We start from the raw sequence: 25,622 nt of genomic DNA on the forward strand, positions 1-25,622 counted from the left end.
TTCACATATTGTTGTAAAAGTATCGTGGGCCTCTTACCTACTTCTCCAGAGTCATCTCGCTCTACCTCTGTCTCACTCTTCAAGATCTAACAGCCCCAAATTATCTGTGGTTCTTATAAAAACCCTTGGGTAGGAAATGGCAACCCATTCCAGTATCCTTGCCTGGAAAATTCCATGGACAGAGGAGGCTATAGTGGGCTATCGTCCATGGGGTCCCAGAGAGTCAGACATAAAAACTCAACACTTCTTTATATTGCATACCTCTTGCACTCATGACATTTTCTCCTCTTTTGACACCATAAGTCTCTTTCTCTATCCCCAGCAACCCACCACCCCGCATCCACCCTGCCCCATACCACTTCTCTGACTACCTAACTTTGTCCTCCTGTCCTCAGCCCCTGTACCACCTTCCTCCAGGAACCTTCTGGTCACAGGAACCCGTCTCCTGCCTGGGTTAGCTGCTCCTCCTTTGCTCCGACTGCATCTTCTGTATATCTATGTCCTGAATGTGCACCCTCCTTTGAATATTATTTGTTCACCTCTCTCTCCCACTAGACTGGGAGGGCTCCCTGAGAGTAAGACTGCGTCATAGTCACCTGGGCATCCCCAGGGCCTGCTCAGTACTGATGTAGAAAATCCTGTCCATGCAGACATCTGCATCTGTTTTGTCACCAGTCAAGGCAACACCCAGTTCCTTTGGAAACCTTTCCTATACCCACTGCCTGTGCTTAAGTCGCTTCAGTTGTGTCTGACACTTTGTGACCCTAAGGACTGTAGCCCACCAGGCTCCTCTGTCCAAGGGATTTACCAGGCAAGAATACTGGAGTGGATAGCCATTTCCTCCTCCAGGAGATCTTCCTGACCCAGGGATAGTATTCACATCTCTTATGTCTCCTGCATTGGCAGATGGATTCTTTACCACTAGATCCACCTAACTGCCTCAGAGTCCCCAAAAGCTTCTCTGCTAAAAGTCCTTTCTCCTGATATTGAATATGTTTGTTGTTTCGTTTATTTTTGCTGGGAAGCCTTCTATTCATTTTCTAGAGTTTCCAAATTGAGTGACTGAAACAACAGAAATTTATTTTCTCACGGTTCTGTGAGACTAAAATTCTGAGATGAAGGTGTCTCCAGAGTTGGTTTGAGACTTCCCTCCTTGGCTCACAGATGGCCGTGTTCTCCTTGTGTCTTCATATGACCTTCCTTACATGTGCATCTGTGTATACATTGCCTCTTCTTATAAGGGCTGCAGTTATTTGGATTGGGGCCCATGCTGATGATCTCATTTTAACTTAATCACCTCTTTAAACACCCTACCTCTAAATACAGTCATATGCTGAGGTGCTGGGAGTTAGGATTGCAATGTATGATTTTGAAATAAGCTTATAACTTGCCGCTTACCTATGGGTACTTTCCCCTAAATTTGCCACTGGTCACCAAGCAGATCCCATCTGCAAAGATGCAAGTTACAGCATCCTTCCCTCCCTTCTGTAAAAGTTCCATATGATTATTTTATGAGCCTATACTTCCCGAATCATTTTGCATATGATATCGACCTCCAGTGATACATGGAAGGTCAATACAAGGGAGAGAACTGTTTCTTCTTTGATGTGATATTTTCTCACGTTTGGATAGATGATGACTTTGCATTTTTATTTTCCTTCCTATTTTTTCTGAACTCCTAGATAATTTAGGGTTCTTATCATACAAGTGAATGGACAAATTATGTGGTGTAACAATCACACCTGGGTTTTGATGTATCAAAAAAGCTGTACATTTGTTATGTGTTGTTGATTGTTTTCAGAAGCACTGCCTTATTGGATCTTTTTTTTTTTAAAAAAAGCAAATTATATACTATACTTTTTATTGATAAAGAAATGTGGAACCGCAAAGAGGTCATATACCAAGCGAGTGTCAAAGCTATTCTGAAATCCAAGACTTCAGAGTGAGGGACCACAGCTATTTTTGCTTTATCGTTATTATCTTGTTTACAAGGTCCTTAGAGCCAGACTTCTACTTTTAAAAATAAGCATTTATGTTTATGAGCCAATGCTTATTTTATTAACTCATGATTGATTATTTTTTAATATTTAAAATATTTCTATTTTAGACTTTGTGTTTTATTTAAAATTAAAAAATTTTTAATTATAATTTAAAAGTTCTGAATATTTTTAATTTAAAAGTAAATATACCATTTAAACATAATTGATACATTTCTAAATAACTTACTTGTGCCTTTTATAATTTTTTAAAATCTATAATTGCTATAAATTTTATTGAAACATTTTTATAAACCTTGATATTGCTTATGTAATCAATATTTTATATAAAAGTCATAAATTTAGTACAGATCTAAGTTACAGTAACTCAGAGGATAGTTTTCTGATTGACAGTAGAGGAGAAAATGTATTAAATTATAATAGGGAATTGAAGATACCTAATATTTCACTTTGAAGAGGGCACCAAGGAAGAATAACAATAAGCCATTTGTCATTAACATGAAAAATGATCTGAGCATTATTATGCAAGTTTCTTTGATGACTTGAATTTTAATTTAAATCCTCCAGATAAGCCTATGACGTAGGTATCACCATGTTGTATGTTTGTGGAAACTGATGCTTAGTGATTCAGCACCCTACTCTAGATCTCCATGCTAGCACGTTATGGGGCTGGAATTGGATCCCATGCCTCTGACTCCATCCCCATGTTTGTTTCATTGTGACACAAGCTGAAGAAATTACAGGAGAGACACGTAGTCAGCAATTACTCATTGAAACCAGTGACATGTTGGATTCAGACACTTGAAGCCAATGAAGCCCATAAAAGAGGCATTGCTTTGCTTTGGTTGGTCATCTAACACTTGAGTTTCCAATCTCTATGACCCTTGGTATCTTCATCTATAAATATGAGATTAATTGTGGCATCTTCCTCAAAAGTTTGCTGTGTTGAAAAAAGTGTGTGTATATATACATGATACACATATAAAATATGGTAGTTGTGTAAACTTATTTAGATATTGTGTTTTTCTTATAATTACAAGTCTAATCCTTTCAAAAAGCAGTATAGATAGTAAATAGCAAGGGCCATAAAAATGTCCATAATTTTGGCACAGGCACCCTACTCCTGGAAAAATATTCTAAAGAAATGATTTAAAAAACCAAAAAAAAAAAAAAGTGTATTTTCATAGGTATTAATTGCAGGGGAAAATAGTTTGATAATTCCTCAAAATGTGAAATATAGAAATGTCTTATGATCTGAATTTCCATACCTAGCTGTATAGCCAAGAGAAATGAAAATTTGTACATGAATGTTCATAAATGCCTCATTCATAATAGCCCCAAAGTAAAAACAACTCATATGAATAAATAGGTCAATAAAATGTGGTATATCCATTCAAAGGAATTTTTTTGGACAACAAAAAATGATGAAGTGATGATATATCCTACAACATGGATAATCTTTGAGAACATTACACTAGATGAAACTCACAGAAGACAGCATATTGTATGATTTAATTTATATAACATGTTTAGAATGGGCAAAAAATATAAATAGAAAGTTGACTAGTGGTTGCCTAGGACTGGGGGGAGGGGGGTTTCTTTTGGCGGGGGACACAGATACTTTAAAATTACATTGTGGTAATGGCTGCACAAACCTAGACAACATATTAAAAGGCAGAAACATTACTTTGCTAACAAAGGTCCGTATAGTTAAAGCTGTAGTTTTTCCAGTAGTCATGTATGTACATGAGAGTTGGACCATAAAGAAGGCTGAGCACTGAAGAACTGATGCTTTTGAACTGTGGGGCTGGAGAAAACTCTTGAGAGTCCCTTGGACTGCAAGGAGATCAAACCAGTCAATCCTAAAGGGAATCAACCCTGAATATCCATTGGAAGGACTGATGCTGAAGCTGAAGCTCCAATACTTTGGCCACCTGATGCAAAGAGCTGACTCAATGGAAATGACCCTGATGCTGGGAAAGACTGAAGGCGGGAGGAGAAGGGGATGACAAAGGATGAGACGCTTGTATGGCATCACTGACTCCATGGACTTGAGTTTGAACAAACTCCAGGAGATGGTGATGGACAGGGAAGCCTGGTGTGCTGCAGGCCTTGGGGTTTGCAAAGAGTCAGACGTGGCTGAGCAACTGAACAGCAATAATGGCTGCACAGCCTTGTGAGGTGTTCTTTTTTTTTGAGAAATATTGAATTGTGCACCTTAAATGGGTGAAGCAAATGGCATGTGAATTGTATCAATAGAACTGTTTTGAAAACTTCAAAAATAAAAATTAGAGCAAAAAAATGGAAATAAAATATGTATCAGGATAGTAAATGACATTATACTCCATCCTGTTGATGGAACATGATGTAATCACTAAATATTATAAGCCCTAAAACTACGTAACAACACAGAATGTACGTAATGTGATGTTCAGAGTAAAGCAAAGTGATGTTGTAGCTAAATATACATTCATTTGGATAAAGGCTGGCAGGAAACTCAGAGAGAGGAGACTGTGGTGAGGGGGATGTGCCATTTTCTTTCAAAAGTCTCATTAATGTTGTTGAGCATTTTGAAGGCACTTGTTTTAATGTGTTTTGTAATGGCAGCCTTGTGGTAAGTACAGGTGGTACTGAAGATGCATAAAACATAGGAAAGGAAGGCAAAAGCACAAGGGACATTTAAAAATCAACATGTAAAATATCCAAGAATTAGAAATTGACATGCAAAGATTCAGTGGAGCATTTAAGGGAAATGGGTATTGAGGGAGGCACTGAAGAATATTTAAGCAGGTCAGGTTCTTCCAGGATTCTGCCCAGAAACTTAAAAACTGGAATGCCTGCGAGTCTGTTCTTCCCCATGAGCCTCTCTCTGCTCACAAGTTTTGAGGGGAGGGGATTTTCATATACCGGAGCTGGTGTGGGTCTGTGATAATAACCCAAAGGAAGTGGGAACACTTAGCAGCGGGTGCAGTTTACTTAAGTTCACCAAAATTGTACTGGAGTGTGGAAAAAGGGAGGAAGTCTGGTCAAGCCTGAGTGAGTCAACATTTAATGGCCCTCCACCCAGCTCTCCTCCCTTCCCAAGGCCACCTCACCTCTGTGTCTGAGTGCTTGACCTTTGCTAAGAAGGAACTCCGGCTGGCCTGGGTGGGGTGAACCCAGATTCCTGTTGATTGGTCCCAACTCTTAGGTTGCGGGGACAGAGGGTAGAGGGGCCAGAGCAATGGGGCCTGGCCGCTCCTCTCTATGTATCTGTATCACATCCCTTTTAGGAACTTTCCCTTCCCTGGTTCCCACTGAATGTTTGAAATATTACAATCCCCTCAATGTCCTGAGTCCTAGAAGCAGCTTTTGAAAGTACTGCTCATAAGTTTGCTGTGTTGAAAAAAGTGTGTATACATATGTGCAATCCATACACATATGTGATACACATATGACATATGGTAGCTGTGTGAACCAGCCCAATCCTTTTGAAAAGCAGTATAGATAGTAAATCACAAGAGCCATAAAAATGTCCATATCTTTGGCATAGGAACCCTACTCCTGGAAAAATATTCTGAAGGAATGATTCAAAAGACCAAAAATAAGAAAAGAGTGTGTTTTCATAGGTGTTAATTACAGGGAAAAGTAACTTGATATTTCCTCCAAAGGTGCAATATAGAAGTGTCTCATGATCCTTTGGGGTAAAATTGTCCTCAGTCCTTTGGGAACTCTCTGTAGATGGAAGGTGCGGTCATCTTTAATCTGGATAAAGAATGGGTGACAAGTTGAGGATGGATAGAAGGGTGGCCGTCTTTGAAGTAGAATCTACTTGTATCTCAAAACAGAACACATTGTTTACAGCCCTGAGGTGTGGGGAGGAGGTACAGGCAGTTGATTGACATCCACGTCCGTGTTTTCTATGGAATACAAATCAAAAAAAGAGGGCATATATGTATATATACGGAGCTTCCCTGGTGGCTCAGATGATAAAGAATCTGCCTGCAATATGGGAGACCCAGGTTTGATCCCTGGGTCAGGAAGATCTCCTGGAGAAGAGAATGGCTACCCACTCCAGTATTCTTGCCAGGAGAATTCCACGGACAAAGGAGCCTAGAGGGCTACAGTCCATGGGATTGCAAAGAGTCAGACACAACTGTGGGACTAACACAACATGTACACATATAGCTGATTCACTTTGCTGTACCGTAGAAGCTAACACAATATTTTAAAGCCACTGTGTATGTGTGTGTGTGTTAGTCACTCATTTGTGTCTGACTCTTTAAGACCCCATGGACTATAGCCCACCAGGCTCCTCTGTCCGTGGAATTCTCCAGGCAAGAATACTGGAGTGGGTTGCCATTCCCTTCTCCAGGAGATCTTCCCTACCCAGGGATCGAACCGAGGTCTCCCCCATAGAAGGCAGGTTCTTACCATCTAAGCCACTGGGAAAGCCCCTGTAAAGCAACTACTCTCCAATAAAAATTAATTTAAAAAAATTGAGATTTCTGAGCAAAGACACATTCTTTTCTTCAGAGTTATTAGGGTTGTTTGAGCTGCCCAGTGACGCCCCCTTGGGCAGATGCCACCTGCACTGATCCCACTGCTCGATCAATGAGCTGAGCTGCCAGGTGATCCCTGTTTCCTTCCTCCTCAAAATTCTGGATTATTTCTGTCCTTCGGCACCAGGAATTGCCCTTATATTCCAGACTCCAGGGTAAACACTGAAGGTTGTAATTACTGTTCATGGCCTTAACCACTTCTTTGGTCTCCTTTTAGGAATCCAGTCTTAGAAAAGTAACCCCAGGTACCTGGCATTGCAGAGAGCTCTCAGCAAGCAGTTCTGTAGCTTCTCAGGAATGCTCTGAAGTTATTTTGGGAAGAAGATAAAGGGGCAGTTTCACCCTTATCTTGCAGAGAGCTGGAGAGGATGACCAGATTTGCCTGAGGCTTTGACTTTTCCCAAAGTTTCTCTTATTCCACTTTAAGGCCATCCTCAGAGTCCCTGTCTCCACATAGACCAAACAGTAGGGTAGATGGGGAACAGCTCCCAATACCAGCCACCCAGCCACTCAGCTACCCAAATAATAGCAACAACCAACCCTGTGTTGGAAAACCTAAAATGACCAAAGGAGAGAGGGAAAGGGAAATACTATTTAGGGGGGCAGGAGGAGAAGGAGGTGACATAGGTTGGATGTCAAGAGGATGAGATGGTTGGATGGCATCAATGAAAATTGATGAAACTCAATGAAACTCAATGAAAGTTTGAGCAAGCTCCGGGAGATAGTGAAGGACAGGGAAGCCCAGTGTGCTGCAGTCCACGGAGTCTCAGAGTCAGACATGACTTAGAGACTGAGTGACAACTATTTAGTCATAACAACATGCCCCTGACTGCTCTGTGTTTTGTATGTGAACCCATTATTTCAGAAATATCCTTTTATATATGGCCCAGAACTGTCACATATTTTCCCACCCTACAAATAATTTCTAGGTAAGAGATCGATGCTTTGGTTGTTTCAGTCTTAAATATACCCAGTGCAATCATATCAAGGGACTCTTTAGTCCAAAGAAAATCAAGCTGCACATCCACCTAAGAAAACTAGTTACCTGTTGCCATAGCAACTGGACCAGCCTTAGAGGGAAGGGCAGAGTTCCTCAAATTCATCTACTACGTCTGCAGATTGACTTCCTTGAAACTGAGTCATGTGTCCTGATCATCAACACTGAACTGTTATTTTCATTAAGGGAAAAAAAAGTCACAGTCTCAGTTGATGTATTTCAGCTTTTTCTCTGGTGCCACACAATAAATGTCTTTTTATCTCTGAAAGGTGGGATTTGGTAGCTGGATCCTTTAGAACTTTCATGCATGCCCTAATGTGGTTGGGACCTGGGCCAGTGGGTTTGGTAGTAATTAAACTTTGATGGCTGGAACATGACCTGTGAAATGAGTTGTGGGTCTCAGCTTCACTCCTAATGAACAGAAACCCATATGCCTTGGAATTTGACCATCACCCCTGTTTCTAGACCACAGGAAGAAAGTCAGAGGTTTGAATGGCTTTTCCTGGGGGTAGACTGCAGGGACCTCTTCCCTAGGAATCAAGCTTTGCCTTCCTAGGCCACAGATAGCTCCACAATTCGTCTCAAAATGCCCTGCGAGATATGTGTAAATAACGCGAACCACATTTACAGGCAGGGCCACCCTGGTTGAAAGAACGAGTAATTTGCCCAGAGTAAGATAATTAGTAACAGCGGGGTAGAGATTCCAGAGGGTCGTACTCCATTCCTTTGCTAAGACCACTGAAAAAAATCTTTCTTTCACTCAAGAGACATGGCCAATTAATGGACAGCAGGAGGCGGGGATGGGTCAATACTTGCTTGATTCAGTTTTAAAGGTCATTTTTATTTTATGGGGTTGTTGGTACCTTCGGTTAAGATTTTTTTTTTCAATAACAAGTATCTTGATATTTCCTCTAATGAGACTGAAAAATGTGCTTAGTGAGAATGAGAGCTGAGGGCTGGAGAGAACTGGATCGGCTGGGGTGTTTCTACGTAAAGATAAGATTCGGCTGACAAAAGGCAAGAGTACTGTCATGGAAAGCACCTGTATCTGTGTCTTAGTCCATTCAGGCTGCTCTAACAAAATGCCACAGATTGGCAGCTTATAAGCAGCAGACATTTATTTCTTAGATTTCTGGTGACTCCAGGTCTAAGCTCAGAGTGTCAGCACAGTTCAGTGAGGGTCTTCTTCCAGGGCACAGACTTATCCTTGTATCCTCACATGGGAAAGAGGCCAGCCAGCACCCTGGGATGTCATTTACAAAAACATCAATCCCAATCATTTCCCAAATCACTGTCTAAAGCCCCCACCTCCTAATCGCATCACCATTTGGGGCTTAGGATTTTTTTAGGGTTTTTTTTTTTTTTTATGTGAACCATCCTTAAAGTCTCCACTGAATTTGTTGCAATAACATCTCTACTTTTTATGTTTTGTTTTTATTAGCTGCAAGGCATACAGGACCTCAGCTCCCTGACCAGGGGTCAAACTAACAGCCTGCATTGGAAGATGAGGTCCCAACCCCTGGACCAACAGGGAAGCCCTTAGGGGCTTTAGGATTTCAACATATGAATTCTGGGGGGACACAAACATTCAGACCAGAGCTATGCATGAGACCTGCATTAGATTGTAAAGGATACAAAGATAACAAAGACAGGAGTCCTGTCTTCAGTAAGCCACTTCCCAGCAGATAGTGACAAGTACCCTAATAATAATATATGAATCCTGTGATTGGGAGAAGTTATATTTTTATTCTAGCCAGAGTGGAGGAATATAGCGAAATGTTTCTTAGGGAATCTGAGCTGTGCTTTTTAGGACAGGTGGGAAGTCATAGACAGATAGTGAAGAAAGGATCTTTTAGAAACTAGGGGCAGTATAAACAGACATAGACTGGAATCTACTGAAGAAAAACACATTTGGCCAAAGGTGGCTTGAGGTTTAGGTTAAATTATAGGAGAGAGTTGGAACTAAAGCAAAAAAGGGAAAAAGAGCCACATTTTGGAGTGTTCTAAAAGGCAGGTAGAGGATTTTGGACTGTACTTCTTTAGAATCAGAAGTTTGAAAACCAGAAGATGAGCTGTGGTCAGTGTTTTTATGCAATAAGATGAGATACTTGTAGTGTTATTTTTTTTTTTAACAACAACAACAAAAAGATTCACGTAGTCTAATCTATGTTCTGCAAGATACCTTAGCAGATTAGGCTGAAAATATTCTGCACTTCTGTCAATATTCCTTCAGAATGTCATGAAAGGTTTTGTAATGTCCCCCTGCACAAGGTTAAATGAGTTTGCCCTGACTGTAAGCTGAAGATGCCGGTGTAAAAACGCCGACTCAGTTATTTCAAGTGACAACCATTATGGTTAAGTGCTTGAGGCACTGTTGTGAAAAGCAGGAGAATGGCTTCATGCAGTAGGAGAGCCAGCCAAGTCCCTGAAACCTCTCTCTTTCTGTTTCCTTTCTCATAGGAACAGCAATGGAAACCTTCGATGTACAGCAGCATAACTCCTATCTGCTTTGCAAGCCCTCTGCTTGAGAAGCCGGTTGGCAAAGTAAGAATGAATTCATTTCTTGCTGAACGGTTTAATTTGAATCTGTTGGCTGTTCTTTCTTTTTGTCTTGAGCTATTTGGGTGATGTAATCAAATTGATCTCATAAAAGTGGCGATAAAAGTCCAGATTTTGAACTGTTTGGTTGGCCCTCGTGGCATTGGTCCATGGCAAGATGTTGAGCTAAGTGATGTTGATCTGAGATTCCCTGGTCTTCACGTGGATCTTGATGCTGTCCTCCCCAGCTCCCTTCAGTGCCCCGCTTTCTCAGCTCTTCGTCTCACCTTCCATTGCCTATCGGAACACATTAGAAGGAAAGAGGTGGCTTTTAGTCATCTACATTGTAGGGGAAGGGAAACCTTTTTCCTCATCTCTTTTAGCTTAGTGCGTGGGGTAATACAAATTAAACTGAGAAAATAGAAAAGACAGGTAAACGGAGAAAAGGTTTATTACTGTGAATAAAGAGGCCTTCATAGAAAAGAAGTGAAGACCCAAAGAAGCAACTGTATTTGAGACTTGTAGAACATTTTAATAAAGAGTGATTAACTGGAAAAGTGATAAGAGAAAGGTGAAGGGTTTTGGGCTTCCCTGGGCCATAAATTGTGATCTGGTCAATATATCGGAAATTAATGAAAAATTAAGAGTTATTTGGTAAGGTGTGTTATACTAACTCACGTTGGTGGCTTTCTATTACTAAGAGTTTTTTTCTAGTGATTAAAAGTCATCTTCTTCCTGGTATGAAAAAGCAAGACACTGTTAGAAATTTATGTTACTTTTACAAAGGAAAGTTTACATGCTACTTTTAGACAGAAAGAGAGAAGGCAGAGAGCTTTGCCTACACCTGCTATTTCTCAATTGCCTTTGACTCAAAGTAATCCTTATGCAACCAACCTAGATAGCATATTAAAAAGCAGAGACATTACTTTGCCAACAAAGGTCCGTCTAGTCAAGGCTATGGTTTTTCCAGTAGTCTTGTATGGATGTGAGAGTTGGACTGTGAAGAGAGCTGAGTGCTGAAAAACTGATGCTTTTGAACTGTGGTGTTGGAGAAGACTCTTGAGAGTCCCTTGGACTGCAAGGAGATCCAACCATCCATCCTAAAGGAGATCAGTCCTGAGTGTTCATTGGAAGGACTGATGCTGAAGCTGAAACTCCAATACTTTGGCCACCTCATGCGAAGAGTTGACTCATTGGAAAAGACCCTGATGCTGGGAGGGATTGGGGGCAGGAGGAGAAGGGGATGACAGAGGATGAGATGGCTGGATGGCATCACCAACTCGATGGACATGAGTTTGAGTAAACTCCGGGAGTTGGTGATGGACAGGGAGGCCTGGCGTGCTGCGATTCATGGGGTCGCAAAAAGTCGGACACGACTGAGTGACTGAACTAACTAACTAACTTATGCGAAAAGTGGCATATTTTGGGGTGGCAAAATCTGATCCTCTTCAACATCTTATTATTGTGAAATCCAACCACCACACTCTCTCCCCCAAACATATTTGTTATTTAAACTATCTTGTAGAATGAAAGACTTTGGCTCCAGAAGAGAAATTACAGTATTTGCCTGAACTGCTACTGTTCTGAATCTGAAATCACACCCATCGGTCCCACCAGGGAGTGTAGAGCTAGGTTCTTAAGAGTCAAGAGGTGGGTTTTTAGAGTCAGGATGCCTGGGGTCACCAGCTCTGTGACTTTGAGCAAATCAAATGTAAAGAAGGCTTCATACCAGTACCTGCCTCATGGGACTGTCATCAGAATTAATTTAATAAACATTCGTGAGAACAAGGATTTTTTAAACCTATTTCGTTTACTGTATATGCAAGTACTCAACAAATGCAAATGAACGAATGAATAAATGAAACACTATACACATGATAAACTTAGAGGAAACACATTCTCAATTTGCTTATTTCAACAAGTGGGAGCTGGGTGGTGTTATATGTAGGGAGGGACACCATTCTCAACACTTTGGCAAGAATGCCAAGGACAGTTGCCAGGCACCGATCTACCTGGGATGACAGTCACCTTCCTGTCCTTTGCAAACAGTTATTGGTGCATCTCCAGACCACACACAATCTAACCACTAGGATGAACCATAGTCACTGTCTGGACAAGTCAAAAACAAACAAAAGTTCTTTCAATAGGTCTTTTCTCTCCAACTTCTGCATATGTGGGCAGAGCTGGAGCTTTTGTAGTTTTTAAAAGGAAATGAATCTATTTTTCCCAGCAATTCCTGGTAATTCTGCCTTGGCGGTGAGTCCTGCCAAGACAGCTGTCTTTGGAGTGCGACCTCCCAGTGGAACAGGAAGTCTCTTACCCATGCTCTCAGCATGGTTGACGTTTTGCTGGCGTAGCAGGGGAATGACCCAAGCTTCTTGGGACTGACTTTTCTGTACTTCATGTTCACTAAGGTCTGCACTTCCCCTCTGCTGACTTCAGTTCCAAGTAAGAGGAGTATCCTTTGGCCCAAAGATTAAAACAACAAACAAACAAACCACTCCCTGAACATCACAAAGTGTGTTGGCAGCAGCTCCGTTTCACTGCTTTGTCCCTGCCTGGGTCCCTTCCAGCACTACTTCCTTTGACTTTATTTATGTAGGTTCCAAATAGACCACCACTTTGTGGGGATGGAAAGAAGCCATTTCAAAGGTTGAGTTCAGAAGTCCGTGAGCCCTGGAGAGACTCTTTTGACTAAATTTCACATCAGTATAATAGCCAGTCCTGAGTTTACTTGCTGTGTTTTCCTAGACCTGATTAGAAACACTAACAGCAATGTAGAAATGGTAGAGAGTGCCTTTGGTAAATGCTTGTCAGAGAGCCGAAGGAAGTCAAGGGCAGTGTGACCCTTCTTGGGTTTCGCAGATGGCTCATTGGTAAAGAATCCACTGGGAGATTCTTGATGCAGGAGACATGGGTTTGATCCCTGGGTCAGGAAGATCCCCTGGAGAAGGGAATGACAATCTACTCCAGTATTCTTGCCTGGGAAATCCCATGAACAGAGGAGCCTGGTGGGCTCTAGTCCATGGAGTTGCAAAGAGTTGGACATGATTTAGCGACTAAACAACAACAACATGACCATTCTTGGCTCGATAATATTTTGAGTCATGTTCCTCAGGTTTCCCCACCCACAGAGCTAAATGAACAGGTAGTTGTCTATCTGTACAGTGACACCAGGACTGTCCTGGGGTGAGAGGTGCTGCTCCCAAAGGATACTCTTTCTTTTCTCCCCGTAGCTCTGGCTTTGGCTAAGCACTTGTTCTGTGAAATATTCTAATGAATTAATTTTTACAATCAGCTCTCTGATCCATCCACCGGGGGGGTGTAGGGGAGGGGGGAATGATGCCAAATTGTGAGAAAGTCAAGCTTTAATTACAGAGGTCAATGGAAGGCAGCATTTGGGGGCGGATAATTAAAACCTATGTTTAATCTGCCCAGAATCCAAACTCTCTTCTTCGCTGACAAGAAACTTGCTGTTGGTTAAAAGGCTGCAAGGTGGACCCAGGGACAGTTTCTACCACCCAGATTAGGGTGCCCCAAGCTGAACCAAAGACCAGTGTTTCCTTGCTACAAGGGGGAGGAAAAGTGTTGAGAAAATATCAATTAGAAAACAGAGGATTCCCATGTGAGCTCACAATAGAAGAAGGAATATTTTGGCACCAACTCCAGTCTTACCACTAAATGATAACTCTTTTCATTAGTGGTTATGATTAGAGGGCAGGAATTAAAGGAGGGAAACTTCCTTCTTTTCTAGGGAGAAGCCCTTGAAATCACTCTGGGCAGCAAGCAAGCCTGGAATGTGTGAATATCCACTCTCAGACCAAGAAACGTTTCCTGCTTTATTTTACATAACTGGAGTCAGCGCCTTGTGAATGGAGCTTATAAATTTATGTAAACAAGAATGCAAATGTTAAAAAATATGTGTCTTGACATTTCCTGGGGATGACTTGGTAGCTTTGTCTTCCTGCCTTTGTATCATCTAAATATCGTGTTGTGAAAACTGGGGTGAACTTACTTCCCCAAATCCCACAATGTTATAACTAGAGGGCTTTCTTTATCATTTGTAGGAGATATTTTGGAGAATGAATTAAGACAGACTAATGTATTTGACACTAAACATGTTAGCTCCAAGAAGATACACAGGCCAACAGTAAATGCAAAATGGATTGGAGAATTTCAGTAAATTAATGGCAGATTCAAAGTGGATTATTGAAAGGGAATTAGAAAATGATGATGGAAACAAAGGCAGGGATTTAGGGAGATAGGTGACATGAGAAGATGCCATAAAATTCAAATTCCAGACTCTCCTGCAAATTCTCACTGGGGCTACTGACAAGAGAGTGGGTTGAAAGAAGTATTAGTTCAACTCAGCATAACAGTCCATGCCAAGTGCAGATCATGCCAAGTCTAAATGACCCAAGCAAGTGCCATGACCTCTGAAAGCTGCAGAGAATACACAAGCAGATGGAGCTGTTTGGGATTAAAAGCTGCCCATGAGTAGAGTATGGCTGTGCCAACTTGTCTTTCTCAGTAAAATTTAGGAGACAGGTAAACTTGTCCTCAAGTCTATGGAAGTGTAACTTTAATACATGATTTTATTTGGCCAGAAGGAAATGGAGAGTGATAAACAGCCTTGAAGGATAGCAGTGTTATTGAATGGAAGGGTAACTAAGAAAGTAATGGAGGCCCCCTGGGCCTTCTATATTTCTCTGTTGAGTAAAGGGGGAAACTAGAGCAGCTGGGTGGAAGTACTGGATAAACAACAGATAAGAAAGGAACTGGTGAACTCAGAATTAACCACACATAGAGCTGCTTTATTTCAGAGTTGAGAGGCATCTGTGGGAAGAAAACAAACAGAGGTGTTCCTTTTTTGCACACTGATCTTTAGCTTCTTTTGGCACTGGAGAATTTTTCTTACCAAAGGAAAATTTTAACTTAGCCAAAATGAACCACTTTAAGAGTTGTCATCTAAGTCATGGCCCATTGAGAATCTCTGAGTGTGTTACATCATTATATCATGGCTAGGTCTGCATAGACAGCACCAATTCAATGAGAAGTACCTTGGAACTTAATAGTCAAGATTTAGGGCTCTAAGTGACCAAAGAAGATGGAACCAAGACGTCAACGCACAAAGTACTCTGTGGCCTATTGCTGCTTCCAAAAAAAAAAAGAAAAAAGAAAAAACCCAAAAGTCAGGAATGGAATAATCCAAAGAGAATAATAACTTTAAGCACAGCAAGCTACTACAATTACTACAGTCATAGATAAATGTAATTTTCATTAATTGAGAATGAGGGCACCTGATGTGACTGATTCTGTTTCTCTATACATTTAGCTCCTGGTCACTGAGGTAAAATGCATTAAGCCAACTATCCTTCAAGGTGAAAGAAACTTCCAAGGTAAAGGGTCAGCTGTCTTCTAAGATAGAGGAGGATTTAGTTGGGCATATGTCCACCCAACTAAAGAGCACATTTTCAGCATCCCTTGCAGCTTGATGTTGGCCATATAATATTATGGCCAATGAGATGTGAATGGAAGTGATGTATGTAATTTTTGAATCATGCCATTCATATTAAAGGCAGACCCTTCCTGCTGGCTGGAATATAAATATGGTAGCAAAAACTTTAATAGCCACCTTAGACCATGAGAGGATGGCAGAGAAACCACATAGAACCATTGTCTGCTTGTGTTCAGACAGCTGTTGCCTGAGACAGAAATTGGCTTTCATCTTGTCTACATCTCTACTAATTTGGCCATTGGTACAGTAGCGGCAATGGTATCCTAGCACACAATTAAAACGGGAGAAAGTAGACTGTATGCCCTATGAGAAGTCATGTGGGATTCAGTGAAGGCAAAAGGCAGAACCTATACAGTCAATATCAGTTAAAGGGATGAAAATTCTGTGTTGCTGTCTCCCCAATCAATCTGGATAAGGAAGAAGAGTTACAGAGACTAATTTCCGGCTCTGAGGATAAGGGGATGAACAGAACTCTGCTTAGCTGAGCTCTACTATAGTAAACTCAGATAGCTATCATATCCTGAATTTTGGAGTTCTCCTTAGAACTGAAACAAATTTCTACTGAAAATATTCAGATTCAAGCACTGTAGTGGAACCGGTTATCTGGCCAAATAACATTCTATTGATAATTATTATATGTCGGAGCTACATTAGTTTGGAAACGTTTATAAATATCTCCATGTATTTGGTATAATATTCTATTCTTTCATCATCTGGAACAAGTTTGGATTCCCTGGGGCTTCAGGAAATCACCTTGGGCTTCAACTTTTGCTATAATTCTATTACACAGGATTTTAAGGGAAAAGCGAATTGTTATCTCATAGCTTATTCTAGATGCACTGTCCTTTTACTAACATAAAACATAATAACACGTATTATTTGGGCTTAATAAATTAAAACATCAGCCTTTACTGCTATCACATATTAAAGTCCATGTCATTTTTCCCCATCATCTCTTTCCTCAAAATGTCTGGCGTGATGACATGTACATAGTAGGCAGGTAGTGCTTGTCCAAGGATGGTTAAGTGAATGTGGAATTTTACTCCATTACTCAGCTATTTTCATCTTCTTATCCTGATCACAATGGTTGTTGAAAAGTATTCTATGTGAGTGGGCTACTATATCTACTAAAGACAGAAGAAAATTTTATTCAATAGCATTAGCACTGTCCTATGAATATTAAGTAACTAGTGGTGAAAATATATTTCCCTTGAGTTTCGATTCCTGGATTCTCACTACCACCCAAGCAAAACCTCGACTGAAATTTACTACATTAGGTCCATTGGTAAGAGTTCAGAAGGATAAGAAATGCTTCCTGATGCACAAGGACAAAAAGTCTTTCCATCCCAACAGTCCTACCAGGCAAGATGATTCTACAAACAGGCTTGTAAGGACAAAGAGTTGGAACCAGTTGAACAAACATGCTGAAACCAATGGCAGTTTGAAAGCTTTGACCAACCTAGACAGTGTATTAAAAAGAAATAAATTACTTTGCTGACAAAGATCCATATAATCAAAGCTATGGTTTTTCCAGTAGTCATGTATAGACGTGAAAGTTGGACCATAAAGATAGCTGAGTGCCAAAGAATTGATGCTTTTGAACTGTGGTGTTGGAGAAGACTCTTGAGAGTCCATTGGACTGCAAGGAGATCCAACCAGTCCATCTTAAAGGAAATCAGTCCTGAATATTCATTGGAAGGACTGATGCTAAAGCTGAAGGTCCCATCCTTTGGCCACCTAATGGGAAGAACTGACTCATTTGAAAAGACCCTGATGCTGGGAAAGATTGAAGGCAGGAGGAGAAGGAGACAACAGAGGATGAGATGATTGGATGGCATCACCAACTTGATGGACATGAGTTTGAGCAAACTCTGGGAGTTGGTGATGGACAGGGAAGACAAGCATGCTGCAGACTATGGGATTGCAGAAAGTCAGACACGACTGAGCGACTGAACTGATAAGCATAGAAGCATATTCAGTTCTGGCTCCCAAACCTATAGGATATAAGAGAAATATGAATAATTAATATCTATAGAATTTATTTTATTATGCTTATCAAACAAGACTACTGGAGTGGGTAGCCATTCCTATCTCCAGGGGATCTTCCCAACCCAGCTTTTGAACCTAGATCTTCTGCATTGCAGGCAGATTCCTTACTGTCTGAGCCACCAGGCAAGCCCTGTCAAGGGTTTTAATTCATAAACAGTTAAATGCCTATACACAATAAAAATGAGAAACAACAAACTTAGAAATCATTCTTATTCTCTGATCTTGTTTTACAGCTTATCTCTTTTAAAGGCTGACATATAAGGTACAGTATGTACAGCTCAACTGCATAGACGTATCACGATATACTTGATGTTTAAATATGAGATAAATGGCTTGTTAACGTTGCACACACACACACGTAATTACCAGACCCTTGCTATCACAGACTGCACCATTGTCAAAGGTCTCAGAATCATATTTGTATTACACGGGACTATTTATTTTTCCCTTGGCTCCGGTGTGCTCACACTTTCCATTTAACACCACATTGATTTCTCTTGCACAACCTGGTTGAAAAATACCACGTGGAACTTCTGATGGAAAAATGCTAAGTAAAAATACTGCCTGGTCTGTTACTGACCAAAAGAGAAATTTTCATTTGTCCCACCTGGGGGCAGGCAAAAAAGATGACCTTGAACTGGCATAGAATACATGTTGTCTCTATTCACAAAGATCAGAAAAATAGAGTATCACTGTATTCTGAGACATAGCACTGCAGAATTATCAACAGAATTAGCCCAGAATTTATGCAGTTTTGCTCCTTTCTCCATACTCTGGGTCCCCTTGAGAAAGCCAAAGGAAGCTCCTCTTGGAAATGTTGCATTCTAAGCATTCTATGCCAGCTGCTTATTTCCACTAAGAAATGCCTTCCATGTGTGAAGCAGTGTGCTATAAACAGTAATTCAGGGCAATTTGGTATAAATGATAACAGCAATAATCATTATTATAATAGCTTCCATTGTTTGAGAACTCTGTGCCAAACACTAACCTAAGTTCTTCATATCCAGTCTCTCATTTAATTGTTTTACCCATGAAGCCTGGAAAGGATAAAGGACTTATTCAAGGTCACGGACTGGTAAACAATAGACTTGGCATCCAAAACTAGGCAAGGACCAATGCCTTAACCACCTGCTGGAGAGACATTTTAAAAATGTATTCAGATGATCTCTTTTCTCTTCCTCGTTGAAATATAATCAAAGTTTCCTGAGAGGACACAGAAGGATGCCAAAAAAAGCATGACCTGGCTTATATTATGGGTCACAGGGGCTGCAGTTAACCAACCTTAGATTTTCTTTTTCCAAAAGGCCCTGTTATAAATAGCAACCCGGCACAAGTGGGAAATAACGTGTGAGCATGCGGCGTTAGGTTGCCCCTTTAAAGGCAGCTGCTTTACAAAGGACTTTAAAGGGGATATGAACTGCAAAGAGAGCGGCATGAGGTTACTCAGATGAGAATAATATTCCTCAGAAGCCATTCCATACCTTTGGGTGTCCCAGTTTATCTCCTCTGGAAGAAGGCGAGTTGGTGCTCACCTAATCCTTGAGGCAAGGCATTTAATTTTAAGAACTCTAACGCTCTCAATGAAAAAGGGTCAAAAGTGGCCTTATTAAAGTTCAACTTAACAATAGACTCATGGTACAGACAAGGGTAGAGCTGAAATCTGCACTCACCACTAATGCCTGTTCAGTTTTTCATGGAGGCAGTTTAGATGCCTGGTGAAATAAAGGCATCTGTTCTCTTTAGCGAGCAGAGAACAGATTGCGTAAAAGTTTATGGTCTGAAGAGTAGGGAGGTAATTAGTGGTGCGATGAACTCCCCAGTTGTGTCTGTGTTTTTAAAGGTCATTTCCTGGATTTTACGAGAAATGGGGAATTACCTCTGGGCCCCCATAGAACTTTACTTTTACTGTTATGAATGTTTATTTCAGCTTACCTTACCTTAGGGTTGGCTGATTGCATGTCTGTCTTTTTTGCAGGGGCTTGTAATCTCCTTGTCTGGGGGCTAGGGTGGAGCAGAATTGGGCCTTACTCATTATGTGTGTCCCCAAAGCACCACACATAATTCTTTCCATACAGGAGCTGGTTATTGAGGAGGGGGAAGTGGAAAAAGAAAGGGAAAGGAATTCTCATTTTGTTTATCTGAGATCACTCTTTTTAGATTACCTGGGTTTGGGCTGCTTTTCATGAAATGCCTTCTGAAACCTCTCTAAGAACAACTTAGTGAAAAAATTCAACTTTACCTTAAAAGACATTTGCTTACAACATTTGCTTACAGAATAACTCTTAAAAGGCTCTATTCATTTGTAAAAGGCAGAAACTGAAGTTTTTACACTAAGGACTTTCACAGAGAATCAGCGATAAGAGATGTGTTGAGATGAAAACAAAATGGAAAAAAATAAAAAGACAGAGAATGTGCTCATGTTTCATGGCACGGAAATTGTTCCTTCCTTCGCTGCACCAGTCAAAGTGATCTTGCCAAGGTCGGTAGGGAAATCCTAACTGCTAAGCCCAGAGTACATTTCATTTCTTCTGGAACTTAACTCAGTTGACCCCTCCTCGAAAGTTGTTCTTCTCTTGGCTTTTATGAGAGATGACTGTTGTAATTCTCATCTGACCTTCTCAATCTCTTTCGTTATTTCATCTTCCCTCAATAATACTTCCAATTTTGTGTTCCCCAGTGTTCCATTCCAAGTGTACTTAAAAAAACTCAGCGCTCTCTCAATGAGCAATAGTCTGTTTTCTTCTTTCATTTGCTCAACACTTTTGAACCTGAAGGAGTCAGCACCTCTTTTGGGTCTCTGATTCCCCTGCTCCAACAGATGTTCTGTTCCTCTCTCAATGACTGTTCCTACCTTCTATCCAGCAATTCAAATCAGATTCTTGGGTGTCATCCATCATTCTTTCCCCACTCCCCACCCCACCTCATCCTTTCAGTCAGTCATCCAATTCGGATGGTTCTAAATCCTCTATATCTCACCCTCTCCTTCGCTGTTGTGATTGCTGTATTTAAGGCCTTCACCATCTCTCATCTGCTTCCTAAGGAGCCCTCTTCACTCTCATCATCTTCTTTCAGTTCCTTGTCAGTATCACTACTGACTCATCCCTTCAAATGGCAACTAAGATCAAGTTACTTGCTTGGCTCAAAGGTGGCATGGCTTTCCACTGACTGCTGAGTTAGTCTGAGTCCCTCTGAATGGTCAAGGTGGGTGCGTGTGAAATACTCCTCTGCCCCTCCACCACCTGCCTTTGCTTGTGCCCTCCCAAATCCTACAGGAAACTCTGCTTCACGAGACTGTCATCGTACGTGCTACTCCTTCTACTTGGTCCTGCCTAACCCCTCTTCTTTTTAAAAATCTGTCTTAGATGTCCCTTCCATTCTCTTTTGTCCCTCCTACAACCTCGATGCTGAGTTACAACTGTACTGTGTATTTTTCCTGTTGCAGCTTTTCTCTCACTTTACTGAAATTGCTTGTACTCTGCCTCCTCTTGGTAATGGAGCACGTTTGTCATCTTGTATTCCTCCAGGTCCAGCACAGATCATGGCACACGACGTGAATAGATGCTCCAGAAATCTTACTGGTGCCAAGGAATACGTTGCCTGTTCATTTCACAGCAAGCCCAGAATTCAAACACACAGTTTAGAACTTCTCGTCATGTATACATCTCAGGATTTTCTTGGCCAGTGTACCTGACTCTGAACTTTCATTAATGAGGAAGGTAAACACTGCTTACCGAGGTTGAATGCCCATTGCTATGCTGAAGCTCATCATAACGAAGGAAAGGTTTTCATCAGCTGGAAACCACAAAGACAGCACCCTGGTCTGTGTGAATTTCTTCCTATTGACTGGTGACAGTGAGATCACTGAGGATGGAATTCTCTATTCCAGAATACTGGAGTGTGCAGCCTTTCCCTTCTCCAAGGGATCTTCCCAACCCACAGATCAAACGCAGGTCTCCCACATTGCAGGCAGATTCTTTACCAGCTGAACCACAAGGGAAGCCCAAGGAGATAGGCATATTACCCCATTTAGGTAAATCTATCAGATCTATTTTATGAACTTGAATTACAGTAGAAGTTAGAAGTGCTTGCTGTGACTTTAGAAGGCGAGAGTGATCATGGTCAGTGTTTCCAGATCTCTGTGTACAAACAGGAGGAAAAAAGGTTACTGGCTCCAGCTTGGACTTTGGATAGCAGGTCAGTCACCAAAGAAAGTTCAGCCTTTTGTACCTTGAAAAATTTGACTGGTTTAAAATTAGACATTCTGATAGGGAAAAGCCAAGTGGGAAAAAACGAGGACTTTGAACTTACCAATTTAAATGTCCCCAAAGAAGAATCTGTAGCACTAAAATTTACACTCTTGAGTTTTCGTCACTATGGTAATCATAAAAATAAAATGTAGTGGTATGCTTGTTTTAGAGGAGAGACAAAATGAATCAAGAATTCTCACACAACTTCATTTCAGCATGGAACAACTCTTACTATGAGAAAAATTATGATTATATCATCAAAAATGTTTATTAAATATAGTCGATAGACATCATTTGATCAATTGTGCCAAGTATTCTGGGAGATACTAAGGAAGTTATCTTAAGGAATATAGAATGACTTATTCAGCATTGGAAAATAATTTAAATATCATCCAGCCAAACTTCTCATCTAACCCTTAAATCTATCCTACAAATTCCTGCCAAACCTCTTCAGAATATCTCCAGTTAGAGGAAGCTTTCCACCCTCTGAGGCAGTTCATGTCATATTTAAATAGCTCAATAAAATTTATCGAGTGCTTACTGCATGCCAGACACTGAGCTAAGCATTTTATCTTCAAAAATCCTATTTAATCTTTATCACAACCTTATGAAATGGTACTGTTATTATTTCCATTTTACAGCTGAGGAGGAAACTGGGCAACTGCCCAACATTGCATGGCTGGTAAGTGGAAGACCCAGCTTTGACTATGCAGTCTGCGTTCTTAAATAATTTACACCTGCAGGCTCCCTAACTACTTCTTTCCTATGCTGATCTGAAATCTATCTTCTTATACCTTCTATTCATGGGTCCTAATTCTTTTGGTCTATAACTCTATTTTTTAATTAATTTTTATTGGAGTATAATCACTTTACATATGTTGTGTTAGTTTCTTGTGGTTGTTGTTCAGTCATTAAATTGTGTCCACCTGTTTGCAACCCCATGGGCTGCAGCACACCAGGCTCCCTGTCCTTCGCTATCTCCTGGAGTTTGCTCAAACTCATGTCCATTGAGTCGGTGATGCCATCCAACCATCTCATCCTCTGTTGCCCCCTACTCCTCCTGCCTTCAATCTTCCCCAGCATCAGGGTCTTTTCCATTGAGTCAGCTCTTCACATCAGGTGGCCAAAGTACTGGAACTTCAGCTTCAGTATCAGTCCTTCCAAAAAATATTCAGGGATGATTTCCTTTAGGATTGACTGGTTTGATCTCCTTGCTGTCCAAGGGACTCTCATGAGTCTTCTCCAGCACCACAATTTGAAATCACCAGTTTCTACTGTATAGCAAAGTGAATCAACTAAATATATATATAGTGCTCAGTGCTCTGTAGTGATCTAAACTAGAAGGAAATCAAAAAGGAGGGGATATATACATATATGTATATATCAAATTATATATATATATATATATATATATATATTAGTGATAATCATGTAGTTATATCCAACTCTTTGTGACCCCATGGACTGTAGCCTCCCAGGCTCCTCTGTCCATGGAATCCTCCAGGCAAGAATAGTGGAGTGGGTAGCTATGCCCTTCTCCATGGGATCTTCCCGAACCAGGGACTGAACCTGGGTCTTCCACATTGCAAGCAGATTCTTTACTGTCTGAGCCACAAGGGAAGCTCTTTTTTGGATTTCCTTCCCATTTTTAGGTCACCACAGAGCACTGAGTAGAGTTCTCTGAGCAATACAGTAGGTTCTTACTACTGATCTATTTTATATATGGTATCAATAGTGTTTATATGTCAATCCCAATCTCCCAATTCATCCCCTCCCTTTCCCCCCTCAGTATCTATATGTTTCTTCTGTACATCTGTGTCTCTATTTCTGTTTTGCACATAAGATCATCTATACCATTTTTCTAGATTCCACATGTATGTGTTAATATATAATATTTTCTTTCTCTGACTTATTTCACTCTGTATGACATTCTCTGGGTCCATCCACATCTCTACAAATGACCCAATTTTGTTCTTTTTTTATTCATGGGTCCTAATTTTTAATGAGATAATACCTAACGTATCCTGTTTTAGTCCACCTGATAGCTCTTCAAATAGTTGAAAACAGTTATCTTGTTTACTCTACACCCTTCAGTCTTTCTACTGGATGTGCAATTACATTGCCTTCCATTTCCCCTCGTGTGAAATGGTCTGTAGTCCCTTTAACATCATGATCACTGTCCTTTGAACGAACCTCACTTTGGGGTCTTATACACTGAACACAGCATAAAATCATATAAGCTTTGCTATAAGAGTGGAAACAAAACGTTAAGTCATATGCTTGTGGTCAACCAAAGCCAACGTGTTCCGCATATATGTTGGTAATCTGTATCTCTGCTCTCCTGTATTCACACAACTGTTTATATTAAACTTGAACTTAGAGCTTTGTACTTAAATCAGGTATGTGTTTGTGCATGCTAAGTCACTTCAATAGTGTCTGACTCTTTGGGACCATATGGACTGTTGCCCACCAGGCTCTTCTGTCCCTGGGATTCTCCAGGCAAGAGCACTGGAGTAGGTTGCCATGCCCTCGTCCAGGGGACCTTCCCAACCCAGGTATCGAACCTGAGACTCCTGCATTGCAGGAGGATTCTTTACCACTAAGCTACCAGGAAAGCCCTAAATCAGTTATATTTTATATCAATAGTATCGTTTATGATTCTAGAAAGCTGACACCTTTTGGATCAAGATTCTGTCATCTAAAAATTTTTACCCTTTGTGTTCTTTAATGTTTGCAATGTATGAAGCCATCCCCAACTTAATGGATTAAAAGAACAATTTAGCTTCTGATTCTATGTGTCTGGACTTAGACTGGGCTCAGTTTAGGGCTCTTTGAACTTGACTGGGCTTACTCACGCATCCGTGATCAGCTGCTAGGTTGACTGGGGGCTAGTGAGTCTAGAAGAACCTCATCTGGGATGGCTGGAGAAGGTAATGGCACCCCACTCCAGTACTCTTGCCTGGAAAATCCCATGGATGGAGGAGCCTGGTAGGCTGTGGTTCATGGGGTGGCAAAGAGTCGGACATGACTGAGCGACTTCACTTTCACTTTTCACTGTCACGCACTGTAGAAGGAAATGGCAACCCACTCCAGTGTTCTTGCCTGGAGAATCCCAGGGATGGGGGAGACTGGTGGGCTGCCGTCTATGAGGTCGCACAGAGTCGGACACGACTGAAGTGACTTAGCAACAGCAGCAGCAGCAGGGCTTGTCCACATGTCAGAAAAAGGATCCCAAGAAAGCAAATGAAACTAAGAGAGGCCCCGTGAGTCCTAAGCTCAGGACAGGGACACCATCATTTCCCCTGTCTTCTGTTAGCCAAAACAATTTTAAGGCCAGAAACCTCCAAAGGCTGGAGAAATAGACTTGATGGGAGGAGCTTCAGAGTCTCTTTACAGTGGGTCTCAATAGAAAAAGAAAACATGACGATTGTGTCCATTTTTAAAAATCTGCCACGCTTTCACGGTCATACCATTTATAGATCTCATAAGCACATCATCAAATTGATCCTTTAAAAATTCTTGAGTTTTATTTTAATAAGATCTAAAAATAAAGTCCTGAAACAGATCGCCAGTCCAGGTTGGATGCATGAGACAAGTGCTCGGGGCTGGTGCACTGGGATGACCCAGAGGGATGGGATGGGGAGGGAGGTGGGAGGGGGGTTCAGGATGGGGAACACATGTAAATCCATGGCTGATTCATGTCGATGTATGGCAAAAACCACTACAATATTGTAA

General features: G+C 41.0%; 1 protein-coding gene across 2 annotated transcripts in view; it reads left to right on the forward strand.

The window, feature by feature from the left end:
• Positions 1 to 25,622, forward strand: part of RASGEF1B (RasGEF domain family member 1B) — a 483,692-nt gene that overhangs the window by 304,341 nt on the left and 153,729 nt on the right. For both annotated transcript variants that reach the window (XM_043906372.1, XM_043906373.1), the window contains exon 3: positions 9,996 to 10,079. In XM_043906372.1, the coding sequence (XP_043762307.1) occupies positions 10,017 to 10,079 (63 nt within the window). In that variant the 5' untranslated portion in view covers positions 9,996 to 10,016. The remainder of the gene's footprint in view (positions 1 to 9,995; positions 10,080 to 25,622) is intronic.

Source organism: Cervus elaphus, chromosome 6, assembly GCF_910594005.1.
Source record: "Cervus elaphus chromosome 6, mCerEla1.1, whole genome shotgun sequence".
Taxonomy (NCBI): Eukaryota; Metazoa; Chordata; class Mammalia; order Artiodactyla; family Cervidae; genus Cervus; species Cervus elaphus.